The sequence below is a fragment of the Bacillus rossius genome, chromosome 1 (assembly GCF_032445375.1).
Source record: "Bacillus rossius redtenbacheri isolate Brsri chromosome 1, Brsri_v3, whole genome shotgun sequence".
Lineage (NCBI taxonomy): Eukaryota > Metazoa > Arthropoda > Insecta > Phasmatodea > Bacillidae > Bacillus > Bacillus rossius.
Genome location: NC_086330.1, coordinates 133,793,039 through 133,807,502, shown reverse-complemented (window position 1 = coordinate 133,807,502; position 14,464 = coordinate 133,793,039). Strand labels below are relative to the sequence as shown.

The window sequence follows — 14,464 nt, the reverse complement described above, 5'->3', positions numbered from 1 at the left end:
TTTGTGTTACGAAATTACATTACCCGCGTAACCAGTGAGACGTATGAGACGTAACAGCGTCCGAGGCCCACGTAACGCGGAACACAAACAATACGGCACCATGGAATAACGAGTAAACCCCCCCCCCCCCCCCCGGGGACCTCTGTAGAGTGTTGTATTGTGTACGACTCGCTCCTATGAATAAAAGGTACGACACCACCACCTCAACTCCACGTCTCTTATTTAAACATCATCTCACGCAACACCGCCGCCGGCCCTAGTGGGCCACGCAGGGGCACATACATCCACGACCCCAAACTCACGACTAGAACTGAGCTAGTCTGGCGCCCACCCGGACAATACGTATCAAGAACCGCCTTTTCCCACTAGGAGCCATACCGGGACTCGAGCCCGAAACCCCGGACGACGGCAGGCGATATTTGTTTAAAAAAAATTTAAATTCCGAAAATACTTTTATTCTGTGCTCTTTAACTTCCTCTTTTCATTAAATCCGGCGAAGATAAGAAATTCCAAATACTTTAGGAGATATCGAATTTTTTAATTTTCATCCTGTGCATTCATGTGGCATTCATCGTTGTTGCTTGTTTACGAGTATGATTTTTTTTATTTTCGTGACATAGGTGAACGACTACATCATTTTCTACTAATGGCAAAGGAATCTGTACCAGCCTCTAACTTAGGTGAGTTTTTAACGTTTCAAATTTTAATGTTTTATTTGTTGCACAAGTAATAAGTAAAAAGAAAATTATGTGAGTTCCTACTGTTCATCCTTTGTCCCGGTTTGTTAGGTAATGTCAGCAACATTATAAATACTTTAAAACAAAACAACCATTAAAATTAATTTTATTATTTTTAATGTCCGTTCAGTTTAAAAGTATTTATAATGTAGCTGACCTGACCTAATCTATGTTTGTCCCATTTTGTTAGGTCAGGTCAGTTACATTGTTATGGTAGGAAATTCCTACCTAATGAGAATTCCCCAAAATGCAGAACAACTGCAATACATGGGAGTCTAAGAGGGTGCATAACTCCTAGACCCCAGGAAACCCGAGGCTCACAGGAGACCGAGCCCTTAGCAACAATGCAGTGAGCGCTGATTGGCTCTAGATGATGTCACTTCAAGTCTGTGCTGATTGGCACTTGATGATATCACTCTGGGTTCGCCGGGTATAAATACGGGTTTGTTAGCAAGCAGCAAGCAGAAGGTGCCTGGCTGCCAGCCAGAGGCTTCGGCTTATCACATCGCTCCGAAGAAGACAACAGATCGTCACGCTGCCGCCATCGTCCACGACGCCCGGAACTTCACTACTCCACGACGCTGCCGACTTAGAAAAATCCGCATCTGAGGCAGAAGGGAATCACTGCTCCGCCACGAGAGACAGTCACCCTGCATCCAGAGGCACCAACCGGACTCTGCCTGCGGAGGCCGCACCGTCACCTCCGGAGTCTATCACCTCCATCCGCACTCCAGGTGGGACTTAGCCGAATTCCAACAAAGCCGTAATTGGAACTTTAACTTTTCACACTGGATCGGGACTTAGCCGCAGATGACATATTACGAAGAAACGGACTTATCTCAGACACCACGACTCGCCACCAAAACTCGCCAGGAATGAGTAGGAACTCGCTCGGCGAGTAATTTTGAGAAAAGCTGCTAATCAAATTTGAAGTCCTCAGGGTTGGGCGAATACCCTCTGAAGGAAAATAGTGAAGGGAACAGACATTTGATTAGGGACACTCGCTCAGCGAGTGGCGAAGGAGCGATTCGGCGCAACGAGAGTGGGAGTCGACATCTACATCGTCCGCATACGACGAAGAGGGGTTTATAGGCAGCGTTGGCGAACTTACCCGGAATTGACTTTGTACATAGAGTAGTAAATTGATAGAGACAGGACTGAGATGCCGGATAACCGGAACTATAAAGACGAAGAGTTGGCCGCACCTCAATAGTTTGTAGGCGAAAGCGCCACTAGGGATCTGAATTGAATGCTTATTATATAAATGGAGGGCGGACCCAAACTTGCGGCGTTGGTCTAAGTATAAGTCAAGTGTATGTTTTGAATTGTGTGTAATTGAGTAAAGTTAAGTCTAGTTTGTAATTTTTGAAGTATCAGTAAATTAATTCAAAGAAAATAGAATACAAAATTAAATTGTTTGTTGTCATAGCTAACATAATCTCCAAATGTCAGGGTTATTATTTGTTCTGCTTTATTACTGGTTTCATCGAAGTAAAAGTGTGTAATTTGTGTTCACAGAGATCTTCAGACATTTGGAGTTAACCTGTTTCGGCTATTGAAGCAAACTGTGACGTATCAGTACCAAGTTTGCATGTTTGTCGCGTGCTATATTATAACCAATAAAAGCGTCTTGTACAAAAAACTGTTTAAGTTTCCTCGCAAGATAAAAACCCACCCTATCTCCCTTGGCAACTCTGTTCGAGTCGCTGTAGGAGATAACAACATTATAAATACTTAAAACTATACAACAAGTAAGATTAATTGATATTATTTTTAATTTCCGTTCATTTTGAAGTATTTATAATGTAACTAACCTTACCTAATGGAAAATTTCTGTTATTTAGGCATTCACGCAAAGGCAAAATATAAAATGACAATGGTCGAATGATTACATAGGTCTTGTATTGCAAAATAAGAACGGCGATATCTCGAAAATTAATTTGAATTTCTGATCTCCGCAGGCTGTAATGAAAAGAGGACGTAAATGAGCATATAATGAAAGTTATTTCAGATTTTTAAAAATTTTTTTGACGATAATCTATATACTTACCTAATTTTTTTTACTAATCGATAGTTTATAGTCGAATAATTGTCTTTTATTTCCATCACATAATCGAATTCGTTTTATAATGAGTCAAGATAAATCATTATTATTAAACAAAATAGAACCATTTTTCATTCATATTTCTAAAATATGTTTATTATAAACCTGTTTATAGAATTTTATTTGGACTGAAATTACTCTGCTTTGTATTTGGGCGAAGATAAAAGATATGAGAAAATAATCTGATGCTTTTGAAGCACTCGGCCAATCGAAAACAATGTAAGTTTGTATTAACCAATGGCGAAGCACTTGGAGAAGTGCGCCTTGATAAAAGGATTTAAATTTTTGACAGTTGTGGTGTAGTGGTTGTTATTGTTTTGATTAAGACATGTGATCTTTCGTCATTGTTTTCCTTAGCAAATAGTTGCTTGTGGCACTGGTATCACGGATCATTTTGGCGTTATTCTCAGAATATATATTTTTTGTGTGATCAAGGTACAAAACATATGAATAATAGAGGAAATTCAAGAGCTTGCATGTTCTGGAGGTAGGAAGGTTAGATTGACCAGTAGTAGTAAAAAGCAACAATTTAAAAACAAAGATTAAATTTAAAGAAGTCAAACAGGATCCACGGTGAAGCTTGGGGGTCTAAAGTTTTCTGTCTCTCCCCATTTTTTTCTTTTCAGATTTCAACTTCTTTAAGTAACTTGTTTATTTCCTTTGTGTGTGACTAATTACAATTTTTTCTTTTATCCATAGGCACTTTATCACACATTATTTATATTTTCACTAACACTGCCTTGTATATGTATCTTCAGTTATTGCTTATATTTCTACATGTAAGCTGTTTTTAAGAAATTTTAAATTTAGTAAACTTAATCTTAACAAGAGTTCACATGATTTAACAGTATTTTAAATAAATCTTACCTAACCTAACTTAACCAACCATTCACACAATTCAGTGGTATCTTTAGGGCGTGGTTACACACAGTCTGAACATGTTTCGTTCGAGGCAATTTCCAATTTAACTTAAACAGGTTGGCAAAGTAGTTCAGATCGACATATCTTCTACATTAGCCTCTGATTGGCTGTTTAGAATATAAACAGTCCTTTGCAGAAATTCAAGATGGAAAGTGTTTCTGGCACAAGTTCAAGTAATATTTTACTGAATGCAACAAAAAAAATCAACAGATAATTATATATATTTTTATAATTGATCCTGACCTTAATTTTCTTAAAACTGAGATTGGTACTCTTGCTCAAAAAAACAATAAAAAATAAGTTTATAAAATTTTACTGTGCATGTTGTATGAATTCCCGATTTGTAAAAAAATATTGAGCAATATGAAAACACATTCCATTTCTGCTGATAATAATTTATAAACAAGTGAGAAAATCCCGCGTTTTCTGGATACAAAATAGAGACGATCAACAACACTGTCATTCGTTGACAGTAGTCAATCAGTTATAGAGCTGAATACACTTTTCAGCAACTGCCGTGTAACCATACACTTTCGCGTTTGTAAACGTGTTTAACTTGATGTAAGTTTTTGGACATACGCCATTGCTAAGAACTTTTTCTGTTGAAGAAAAACTAATAAATAAAATAAATAAATAAAAATAAAAATAAAAATACTCAAAAAAAGATACAAAAAACACACAAAATTAAGCAAACAATTGCTGTTGTCAACAAGGATATGAACACCACAAAATATTCCGAAACAGGAATATGGTCAGCCCACAAATGATGACAACACAAAAATATTGAAACCCAAAATAATTCAGCACAACAGTTGAAGCGAGACAAAAAAACATGACAAAACGAAAAAACAAACAAATACAATAGTTTTACCTAAACAGAAACAAGCGACGTTTCGGGAACTGCTATCTGCTCCCGTCCTCAGGCAGAGACGCACATGGTACGGAAACACAGGTGCGACTGAGAAGGGGCTGGAAAATGAGGGTATTTATCAGAGAAAGGGCTACATCTTGCTCAGCCAATGACAGACGAGCTGTCTCCCCATTGGCTGTGCACCATGTAGTTAAAGCGGATTGGTTATGGTGGGTTGAGTATTGGCTATTGTTTTGTGCTGCAGGGATGTTTCTCTCTTTATCAAAGGGATCCACATATTTTTTAATTCAATGCTCTGCTGGCTGAAAATATTTTTATTGCTAATAATGAAGGCTGATTCTTTGATTTTCCTTTTTATTTTATCGGATTCCTGTATGAATGGTGTGGAGTCTTCCCAGAGAATTTTGTGGCTATTTTCCCATGTATGTTCAGCAAGTCTGGATTTTAGGGTTTCACCCTTCTTGCAGTTGTTTTTGTGTTCTTTGATTCGGGTGGATAGAGCTCTGCCAGTTTCACCTATGTACATGTGGCCACATTCACAGGGGATTTGATACACACAGTTGTGAGTTTGTAATTTTTCTGTGGCTGGTTTCACCTTGGTAACAATACTTTTAATAGTAGATTTAGAACGGAATGCTGTTTGAAGTCCATATTTATTTCCTAGGCGTCTTATTTTTTCTGAAAGCCCTTGAACATATGGAATAACTAGGGTTCCTGCAGGTTTCTCAGTTTCTGTGGATTTGAGTGTTTTGTTGGATTTCAAATGCTGTTTGATGGTGTTGACAGGGTAACCATTGGCTATGAGTTCTTTTTTTATATGATTGTGTTCAACCGCAATAGATTTCTCATCAGAACAAATAATCTCAGCTCGGTTGGTTAGTGTGTGAATTATGCCAGTTTTTGTTGTTTTGGGATGGTTGGATGCAAAATTAAGGTATTGGCCTGTGTGCGTAGGTTTCCTGTATACTTTTGTTTCCAGGCTGTTGTTTTTTCTGCTGACTAGTACATCCAGGAAAGGAATGCTACCTTTGGTTTCTTTTTCATATGTGAATTTTATTGATGGCCTCAGAGAGTTGAGGTGGTTCACAAATTCCTCCAAAGTTTCAGGTCCATGTTGCCAGACAGTGAAGGTATCATCCACATAACGGAGCCAGATTTTTGGAGGGCTATTACTTTTGCTAAGTGCTTCTTGCTCAAAGTTTTCCATAAATATATTGGCCATAAATGGTGAAAGAGAAGAGCCCATTGCCATGCCATCGGTCTGTTTGTAGAAAATATCCTTGAACTGGAAATATGTTGTGGTGACACAGAGGGTAATCATTTCCATGATGGATGGGATTGGTATTATAGTTCTGTCCTTTAGGGTTGGATCAGCTTCCAATTTCGCCTTGACAATGCTGAGTGTTTCGGCTACTGGCACATTAGTGAAGAGGCTTTGGACATCAAAACTCACCAGGGTATCATTGTTTTCTATTTTCAGTGTTTTGACTATAGAAATAAAATGATTAGAATCTTTGACAAATGTATCTGTCTGTCCTGCTAGTGGCTCAACAATTTTCAGGAGATATTTTGATAGTTTCTGGCATGGGGAATTACAACAACTGATGATCGGGCGCAGAGGCATGTCGGGTTTATGAATCTTTGGAAGACCGTAAATGTGGGGTGCTTTACTGCTGTGTGGTGTCAGTTCTGATCTAGTTTTTTTCTGGGATGTGATTCTGATGTTTTTTTAGAGTTTGGTACACTTTTCTTTCAATGCTGGCTGTGGGGTCTTTTACCAGTTTTGTATATTGATCTGTGGTGATCAAATCAGTAATTTTTTGCTCATAGTCTGGTTTGTCAAGTATGACTGTAGCACGACCCTTATCGGCTGGGAGGATTACAATGGTATGGTCGGATAAGGTCGATAAGGGTCGTGCTACAGTCATACTTGACAAACCAGACTATGAGCAAAAAATTACTGATTTGATCACCACAGATCAATATACAAAACTGGTAAAAGACCCCACAGCCAGCATTGAAAGAAAAGTGTACCAAACTCTAAAAAAACATCAGAATCACATCCCAGAAAAAACTAGATCAGAACTGACACCACACAGCAGTAAAGCACCCCACATTTACGGTCTTCCAAAGATTCATAAACCCGACATGCCTCTGCGCCCGATCATCAGTTGTTGTAATTCCCCATGCCAGAAACTATCAAAATATCTCCTGAAAATTGTTGAGCCACTAGCAGGACAGACAGATACATTTGTCAAAGATTCTAATCATTTTATTTCTATAGTCAAAACACTGAAAATAGAAAACAATGATACCCTGGTGAGTTTTGATGTCCAAAGCCTCTTCACTAATGTGCCAGTAGCCGAAACACTCAGCATTGTCAAGGCGAAATTGGAAGCTGATCCAACCCTAAAGGACAGAACTATAATACCAATCCCATCCATCATGGAAATGATTACCCTCTGTGTCACCACAACATATTTCCAGTTCAAGGATATTTTCTACAAACAGACCGATGGCATGGCAATGGGCTCTTCTCTTTCACCATTTATGGCCAATATATTTATGGAAAACTTTGAGCAAGAAGCACTTAGCAAAAGTAATAGCCCTCCAAAAATCTGGCTCCGTTATGTGGATGATACCTTCACTGTCTGGCAACATGGACCTGAAACTTTGGAGGAATTTGTGAACCACCTCAACTCTCTGAGGCCATCAATAAAATTCACATATGAAAAAGAAACCAAAGGTAGCATTCCTTTCCTGGATGTACTAGTCAGCAGAAAAAACAACAGCCTGGAAACAAAAGTATACAGGAAACCTACGCACACAGGCCAATACCTTAATTTTGCATCCAACCATCCCAAAACAACAAAAACTGGCATAATTCACACACTAACCAACCGAGCTGAGATTATTTGTTCTGATGAGAAATCTATTGCGGTTGAACACAATCATATAAAAAAAGAACTCATAGCCAATGGTTACCCTGTCAACACCATCAAACAGCATTTGAAATCCAACAAAACACTCAAATCCACAGAAACTGAGAAACCTGCAGGAACCCTAGTTATTCCATATGTTCAAGGGCTTTCAGAAAAAATAAGACGCCTAGGAAATAAATATGGACTTCAAACAGCATTCCGTTCTAAATCTACTATTAAAAGTATTGTTACCAAGGTGAAACCAGCCACAGAAAAATTACAAACTCACAACTGTGTGTATCAAATCCCCTGTGAATGTGGCCACATGTACATAGGTGAAACTGGCAGAGCTCTATCCACCCGAATCAAAGAACACAAAAACAACTGCAAGAAGGGTGAAACCCTAAAATCCAGACTTGCTGAACATACATGGGAAAATAGCCACAAAATTCTCTGGGAAGACTCCACACCACTCATACAGGAATCCGATAAAATAAAAAGGAAAATCAAAGAATCAGCCTTCATTATTAGCAATAAAAATATTTTCAGCCAGCAGAGCATTGAATTAAAAAATATGTGGATCCCTTTGATAAAGAGAGAAACATCCCTGCAGCACAAAACAATAGCCAATACTCAACCCACCATAACCAATCCGCTTTAACTACATGGTGCACAGCCAATGGGGAGACAGCTCGTCTGTCATTGGCTGAGCAAGATGTAGCCCTTTCTCTGATAAATACCCTCATTTTCCAGCCCCTTCTCAGTCGCACCTGTGTTTCCGTACCATGTGCGTCTCTGCCTGAGGACGGGAGCAGATAGCAGTTCCCGAAACGTCGCTTGTTTCTGTTTAGGTAAAACTATTGTATTTGTTTGTTTTTTCGTTTTGTCATGTTTTTTTGTCTCGCTTCAACTGTTGTGCTGAATTATTTTGGGTTTCAATATTTTTGTGTTGTCATCATTTGTGGGCTGACCATATTCCTGTTTCGGAATATTTTGTGGTGTTCATATCCTTGTTGACAACAGCAATTGTTTGCTTAATTTTGTGTGTTTTTTGTATCTTTTTTTGAGTATTTTTATTTTTATTTTTATTTATTTATTTTATTTATTAGTTTTTCTTCAACAGAAAAAGTTCTTAGCAATGGCGTATGTCCAAAAACTTACATCAAGTCATGCACTCCCATTGCACAAATCTTTTAAAGATAACATCAATGCCCGGTATGGACCCGGTATGCATATTTCTCTGAGGAAGTTGGAAAAGAAATTAATTGATTTATCACAATGTTCGAATAACTTGACTTTTCTCTGTAAATGTCGCAGTAAGGGAGTCATTCCTAGAGGACTCACAATCAAATCCCCGGTCAACAGCAAACAGGCTCAACAAATAACCCGGAAAGCCAGCCAAAAGCTTCTGAGTGAAAGAATTGCCGCATATCACTGCCAAAAATCACATTTGAACAATGAAATTTCGGCACTACAGCTTGAAATTCAGTCTACCCTCAATACTAAAGATTTCAATCGCATCTATCAGTCCATCACGAATCTGGTCCAAAAGAGGTCTCTACAGTGCAAAGAGAAGCAAAAAGATAAATTAGCCAAACTGACGAGTAAGATGAATACAAAAACACATCCCACAACACAGAGCATCAACACTGTCGTTAATTCATCTTCAAGAAAGCTGTCCAATAGCGAGGAAAATGTTTTACAAAAAGGCCTCAATTTCAGCATTGCTCCACGACACATTCCTGCACTTGACATAGTTTCATCTGTTGAGAGTGCAATATACAAACTTCCTGCCGCCAAACAAGATGAATTTCGTTGGAATGTGCGTACAGCAATCACTTCAGCCGGTCCACCTAAACCGAATCTGCCGCCTGATGAACTAAAGGCCATCAAAACTCTGAAATCCGACCATACCATTGTAATCCTCCCAGCCGATAAGGGTCGTGCTACAGTCATACTTGACAAACCAGACTATGAGCAAAAAATTACTGATTTGATCACCACAGATCAATATACAAAACTGGTAAAAGACCCCACAGCCAGCATTGAAAGAAAAGTGTACCAAACTCTAAAAAAACATCAGAATCACATCCCAGAAAAAACTAGATCAGAACTGACACCACACAGCAGTAAAGCACCCCACATTTACGGTCTTCCAAAGATTCATAAACCCGACATGCCTCTGCGCCCGATCATCAGTTGTTGTAATTCCCCATGCCAGAAACTATCAAAATATCTCCTGAAAATTGTTGAGCCACTAGCAGGACAGACAGATACATTTGTCAAAGATTCTAATCATTTTATTTCTATAGTCAAAACACTGAAAATAGAAAACAATGATACCCTGGTGAGTTTTGATGTCCAAAGCCTCTTCACTAATGTGCCAGTAGCCGAAACACTCAGCATTGTCAAGGCGAAATTGGAAGCTGATCCAACCCTAAAGGACAGAACTATAATACCAATCCCATCCATCATGGAAATGATTACCCTCTGTGTCACCACAACATATTTCCAGTTCAAGGATATTTTCTACAAACAGACCGATGGCATGGCAATGGGCTCTTCTCTTTCACCATTTATGGCCAATATATTTATGGAAAACTTTGAGCAAGAAGCACTTAGCAAAAGTAATAGCCCTCCAAAAATCTGGCTCCGTTATGTGGATGATACCTTCACTGTCTGGCAACATGGACCTGAAACTTTGGAGGAATTTGTGAACCACCTCAACTCTCTGAGGCCATCAATAAAATTCACATATGAAAAAGAAACCAAAGGTAGCATTCCTTTCCTGGATGTACTAGTCAGCAGAAAAAACAACAGCCTGGAAACAAAAGTATACAGGAAACCTACGCACACAGGCCAATACCTTAATTTTGCATCCAACCATCCCAAAACAACAAAAACTGGCATAATTCACACACTAACCAACCGAGCTGAGATTATTTGTTCTGATGAGAAATCTATTGCGGTTGAACACAATCATATAAAAAAAGAACTCATAGCCAATGGTTACCCTGTCAACACCATCAAACAGCATTTGAAATCCAACAAAACACTCAAATCCACAGAAACTGAGAAACCTGCAGGAACCCTAGTTATTCCATATGTTCAAGGGCTTTCAGAAAAAATAAGACGCCTAGGAAATAAATATGGACTTCAAACAGCATTCCGTTCTAAATCTACTATTAAAAGTATTGTTACCAAGGTGAAACCAGCCACAGAAAAATTACAAACTCACAACTGTGTGTATCAAATCCCCTGTGAATGTGGCCACATGTACATAGGTGAAACTGGCAGAGCTCTATCCACCCGAATCAAAGAACACAAAAACAACTGCAAGAAGGGTGAAACCCTAAAATCCAGACTTGCTGAACATACATGGGAAAATAGCCACAAAATTCTCTGGGAAGACTCCACACCACTCATACAGGAATCCGATAAAATAAAAAGGAAAATCAAAGAATCAGCCTTCATTATTAGCAATAAAAATATTTTCAGCCAGCAGAGCATTGAATTAAAAAATATGTGGATCCCTTTGATAAAGAGAGAAACATCCCTGCAGCACAAAACAATAGCCAATACTCAACCCACCATAACCAATCCGCTTTAACTACATGGTGCACAGCCAATGGGGAGACAGCTCGTCTGTCATTGGCTGAGCAAGATGTAGCCCTTTCTCTGATAAATACCCTCATTTTCCAGCCCCTTCTCAGTCGCACCTGTGTTTCCGTACCATGTGCGTCTCTGCCTGAGGACGGGAGCAGATAGCAGTTCCCGAAACGTCGCTTGTTTCTGTTTAGGTAAAACTATTGTATTTGTTTGTTTTTTCGTTTTGTCATATTTTTTTGTCTCGCTTCAACTGTTGTGCTGAATTATTTTGGGTTTCAATATTTTTGTGTTGTCATCATTTGTGGGCTGACCATATTCCTGTTTCGGAATATTTTGTGGTGTTCATATCCTTGTTGACAACAGCAATTGTTTGCTTAATTTTGTGTGTTTTTTGTATCTTTTTTTGAGTATTTTTATTTTTATTTTTATTTATTTATTTTATTTATTAGTTTTTCTTCAACAGAAAAAGTTCTTAGCAATGGCGTATGTCCAAAAACTTACATCAAGTCATGCACTCCCATTGCACAAATCTTTTAAAGATAAACGTGTTTACTTAAACATGTTCACCTGAAGTAGTTCAGGGTCCCGTGTAACCGCGCCCATAATGTAGCTAACTGACCTATCACAGGTCAATGAATTGGAAATAAATTTTATGAGTTATATTCTACTCATAGTAAGTTCATTTAAGTTTAACAAATATGGATGGGAACTTTATGTTATAATTGTAACTATAATATGTTTATGTCAGAACCTTAAATTCTTACTTACCTCGGGATGTCCACATTTTTGGAAAATCAGGGAAGTTGTAATTGGTCAGGGAAAGTTAGGAAACTTACTCAGAATCAACGAAAAGTCATTGAAGTCTCCCAGTAATAGCAATTTGAGGGGGAAATGTCATGCTCCAGTCTGCCATCACCCAGACTGTGAAAGCAAATTTATTTATATTTGTTTATTTAGTATATAACTATACACAGTATAAAATAGTTATGCAAGGTTCTGTTTGAAATAAAGAAAGTGGAGTAAAATAGGCCAGCTGTGAGGATTGTGAAGGCTAGATTTTCATTATTTCTTTTGGAAAATAGCAGTTTTGTAATTTTGTTAGTTTGGTGATGTAAAGTCAAGAAAATTTTACCACAGATTTGTGTGGACACCCTGAACTTACACTCGGCCCATGCCATTAAATAAAACCATAATTAAGTTTTATGTGCATAGTGAAGCTTGCAGCGCACTGCTCCTACAATGTCTGCGAGGAATACATCCCGACTGGAAGATTACCAGGTGCTTGGCATCATTGGGACGGGAACATTCGGGACATGCTACAAGGTGCAGAACAAGTTGACTGGTCAAGTTGTTGTCTGGAAGGCTGTCAAGTACGGGGCCATGAAGGAAGACCAGAAGAAGGTTGGTTTTAATTGCCTTTCTGTCATTTCCTGTTTCCATATTTTAGATCACTATTTTTACATTCTATAATGTGATTTATATTCCCTCTCCTACTTTCTGTTCAATCCTGCTTACCTCTCGTGCTCCTTACTCATGTGTTTGTTTTCAACTGCCAAGAATTCTGGCAGATATATAATCACACTGTTTACATGCAAACAAGTACAGTTTAACATTCATGTGTTGTGGCTAGTCTTGGCTATACCAGTACCAGCACACATCATCCGCACCTCTCTGGGAGGCTCGTCAACCACACCATGACTAAACATTTACTAGATTTAATAAATAAAACAAACATGTAGTCGGTGACACCTACTCTCAGAAGGATATTCAAAAGCTGCAGGGAAAATTAATTAAAGCTAAAAGCAGAGCAAAATTTAAGGAAGCTGTCTATAAGCATAGTAACCAAAAAAAATCTCATTTTCAAGGTGAGTTTCAAATTTACTCAAAGAGCAAACATTTCTACACACTTTGTATAAATGACATTGCTGAAACTGATCTTACTTTCAAATTTCATGTTCGTACTTTCAAAAGGGGCGCAAAACTGCTCATAAGTTCGGCAGTTATGATATTTCATAAAAAATTCTACAAATACCAAATTTAACTTAAAAGTAGCCACTGTACAAAAAACGAATTACAAACAAAATGTTAAATTAAAAATACTAAAACCTATTAAAAAGAATTCCCATTTTCACCATGGTTTTTTACTTCAAAGTCCTTGTGGATTTATTATAAGTCTTCAAATGGTGCCTTTTTCATTTATTAAATATTTCGGTAAGGCCTTTCATACTAAAAAAAAATAAGTTCGTAACAATGCACATTACATTACTGGCGACTTAAGACGTCATATGAAAATGGTTTAAACAGGAAAAATGCCATCACTGCTTCTGGCATGAAACTGAAAGTTTGGCTTGCAAAAACATTAACGTCACTGTTTATAAGCAGTAAAATTCCAGTCACAAATGTATATAGTTTCTTGAAACACTCGTATCTGGGCCAAGGGAGGACTCAATCAGACACTTACTTGGTCAAAGTCTTCATTGCAGGTTGTTCACTGCGAGCATTGTACACCAAGTCTCAGCATTCACCATTGGCTGTGTTTTCGGCCCACACGGCTTGGAAAAATGTTGTCTCCTGCTCGCAACAAACCCTGGCAGGCTGCATCATGTTGCTTTGGCGTATCATCGACACGTCTGTCTTCCAGCAAAATAATCCAAACTCGCAAAGAACTTTGTCATTTCACAAAAGCGGTGCATAGTTACGCTCCATCCAAAAAAGGTAACACACACAGATGTTAGGCAGCCAGGAGGCCGGCGCTCCGAAAGTCACTCCTCCCATCCCACGCCCGCTCAGCTGTTTGACTTTCTCACTTCCCCTCCATTCCTTCACGAGGCGGGGCAGCATACATCATAGACACATTTAAAACACATGCAAAAAAATTGGCACCAGCACTAAAATATAATTAAATGTAATTAAAACTACTTGTAAAAATCCATTATAAAAATAACTGATAAAAACGTACAAAAGTAATAGTACCAACTTATGGTTAAAATTACCAATGTAATAATTTCCTAACAAAAATTGCACCCCAATCAAACTAAAATACAACAAAACCAGAGAGATGAACTAGCTAAAAAAAAAGTTCTCATTAAATTTTTTTTATAGTTCATGTAGAGTCTGTTTAACCAGAGTTAACAGTATAGATAGAAGTTTTACACTTCCATATTCTAATTACAAAGTTTTAAAAGCTTCTCAAACCACATTTTTAAAAGGGAAAAATATTTATATAAATATATAAAAATATATGCCAAATCCTCGCGTGGTCAGTCCAATGTGGCGTCAACCAGTAGTTCCATGAAAAGCC

General features: G+C 38.1%; 1 protein-coding gene across 6 annotated transcripts in view; it reads left to right on the top strand.

The window, feature by feature from the left end:
• Nucleotides 1–2,906: 2,906 nt before the first annotated feature.
• Nucleotides 2,907–14,464, top strand: part of LOC134546170 (serine/threonine-protein kinase Nek2-like) — a 29,392-nt gene continuing 17,834 nt past the window's right edge. Inside the window, exons 1-2 of one of the 6 annotated variants that reach the window (XM_063388749.1) lie at nucleotides 2,907–3,060; nucleotides 12,376–12,564. In XM_063388749.1, coding sequence (XP_063244819.1) covers nucleotides 12,403–12,564 — 162 coding nt within the window. In that variant the 5' untranslated portion in view covers nucleotides 2,907–3,060; nucleotides 12,376–12,402. Of the gene's footprint in view, nucleotides 3,337–12,375; nucleotides 12,565–14,464 lie in introns of all 6 variants that reach the window. The other 5 variants (XM_063388748.1, XM_063388751.1, XM_063388747.1 and 2 more) reach the window with 5 other exon arrangements.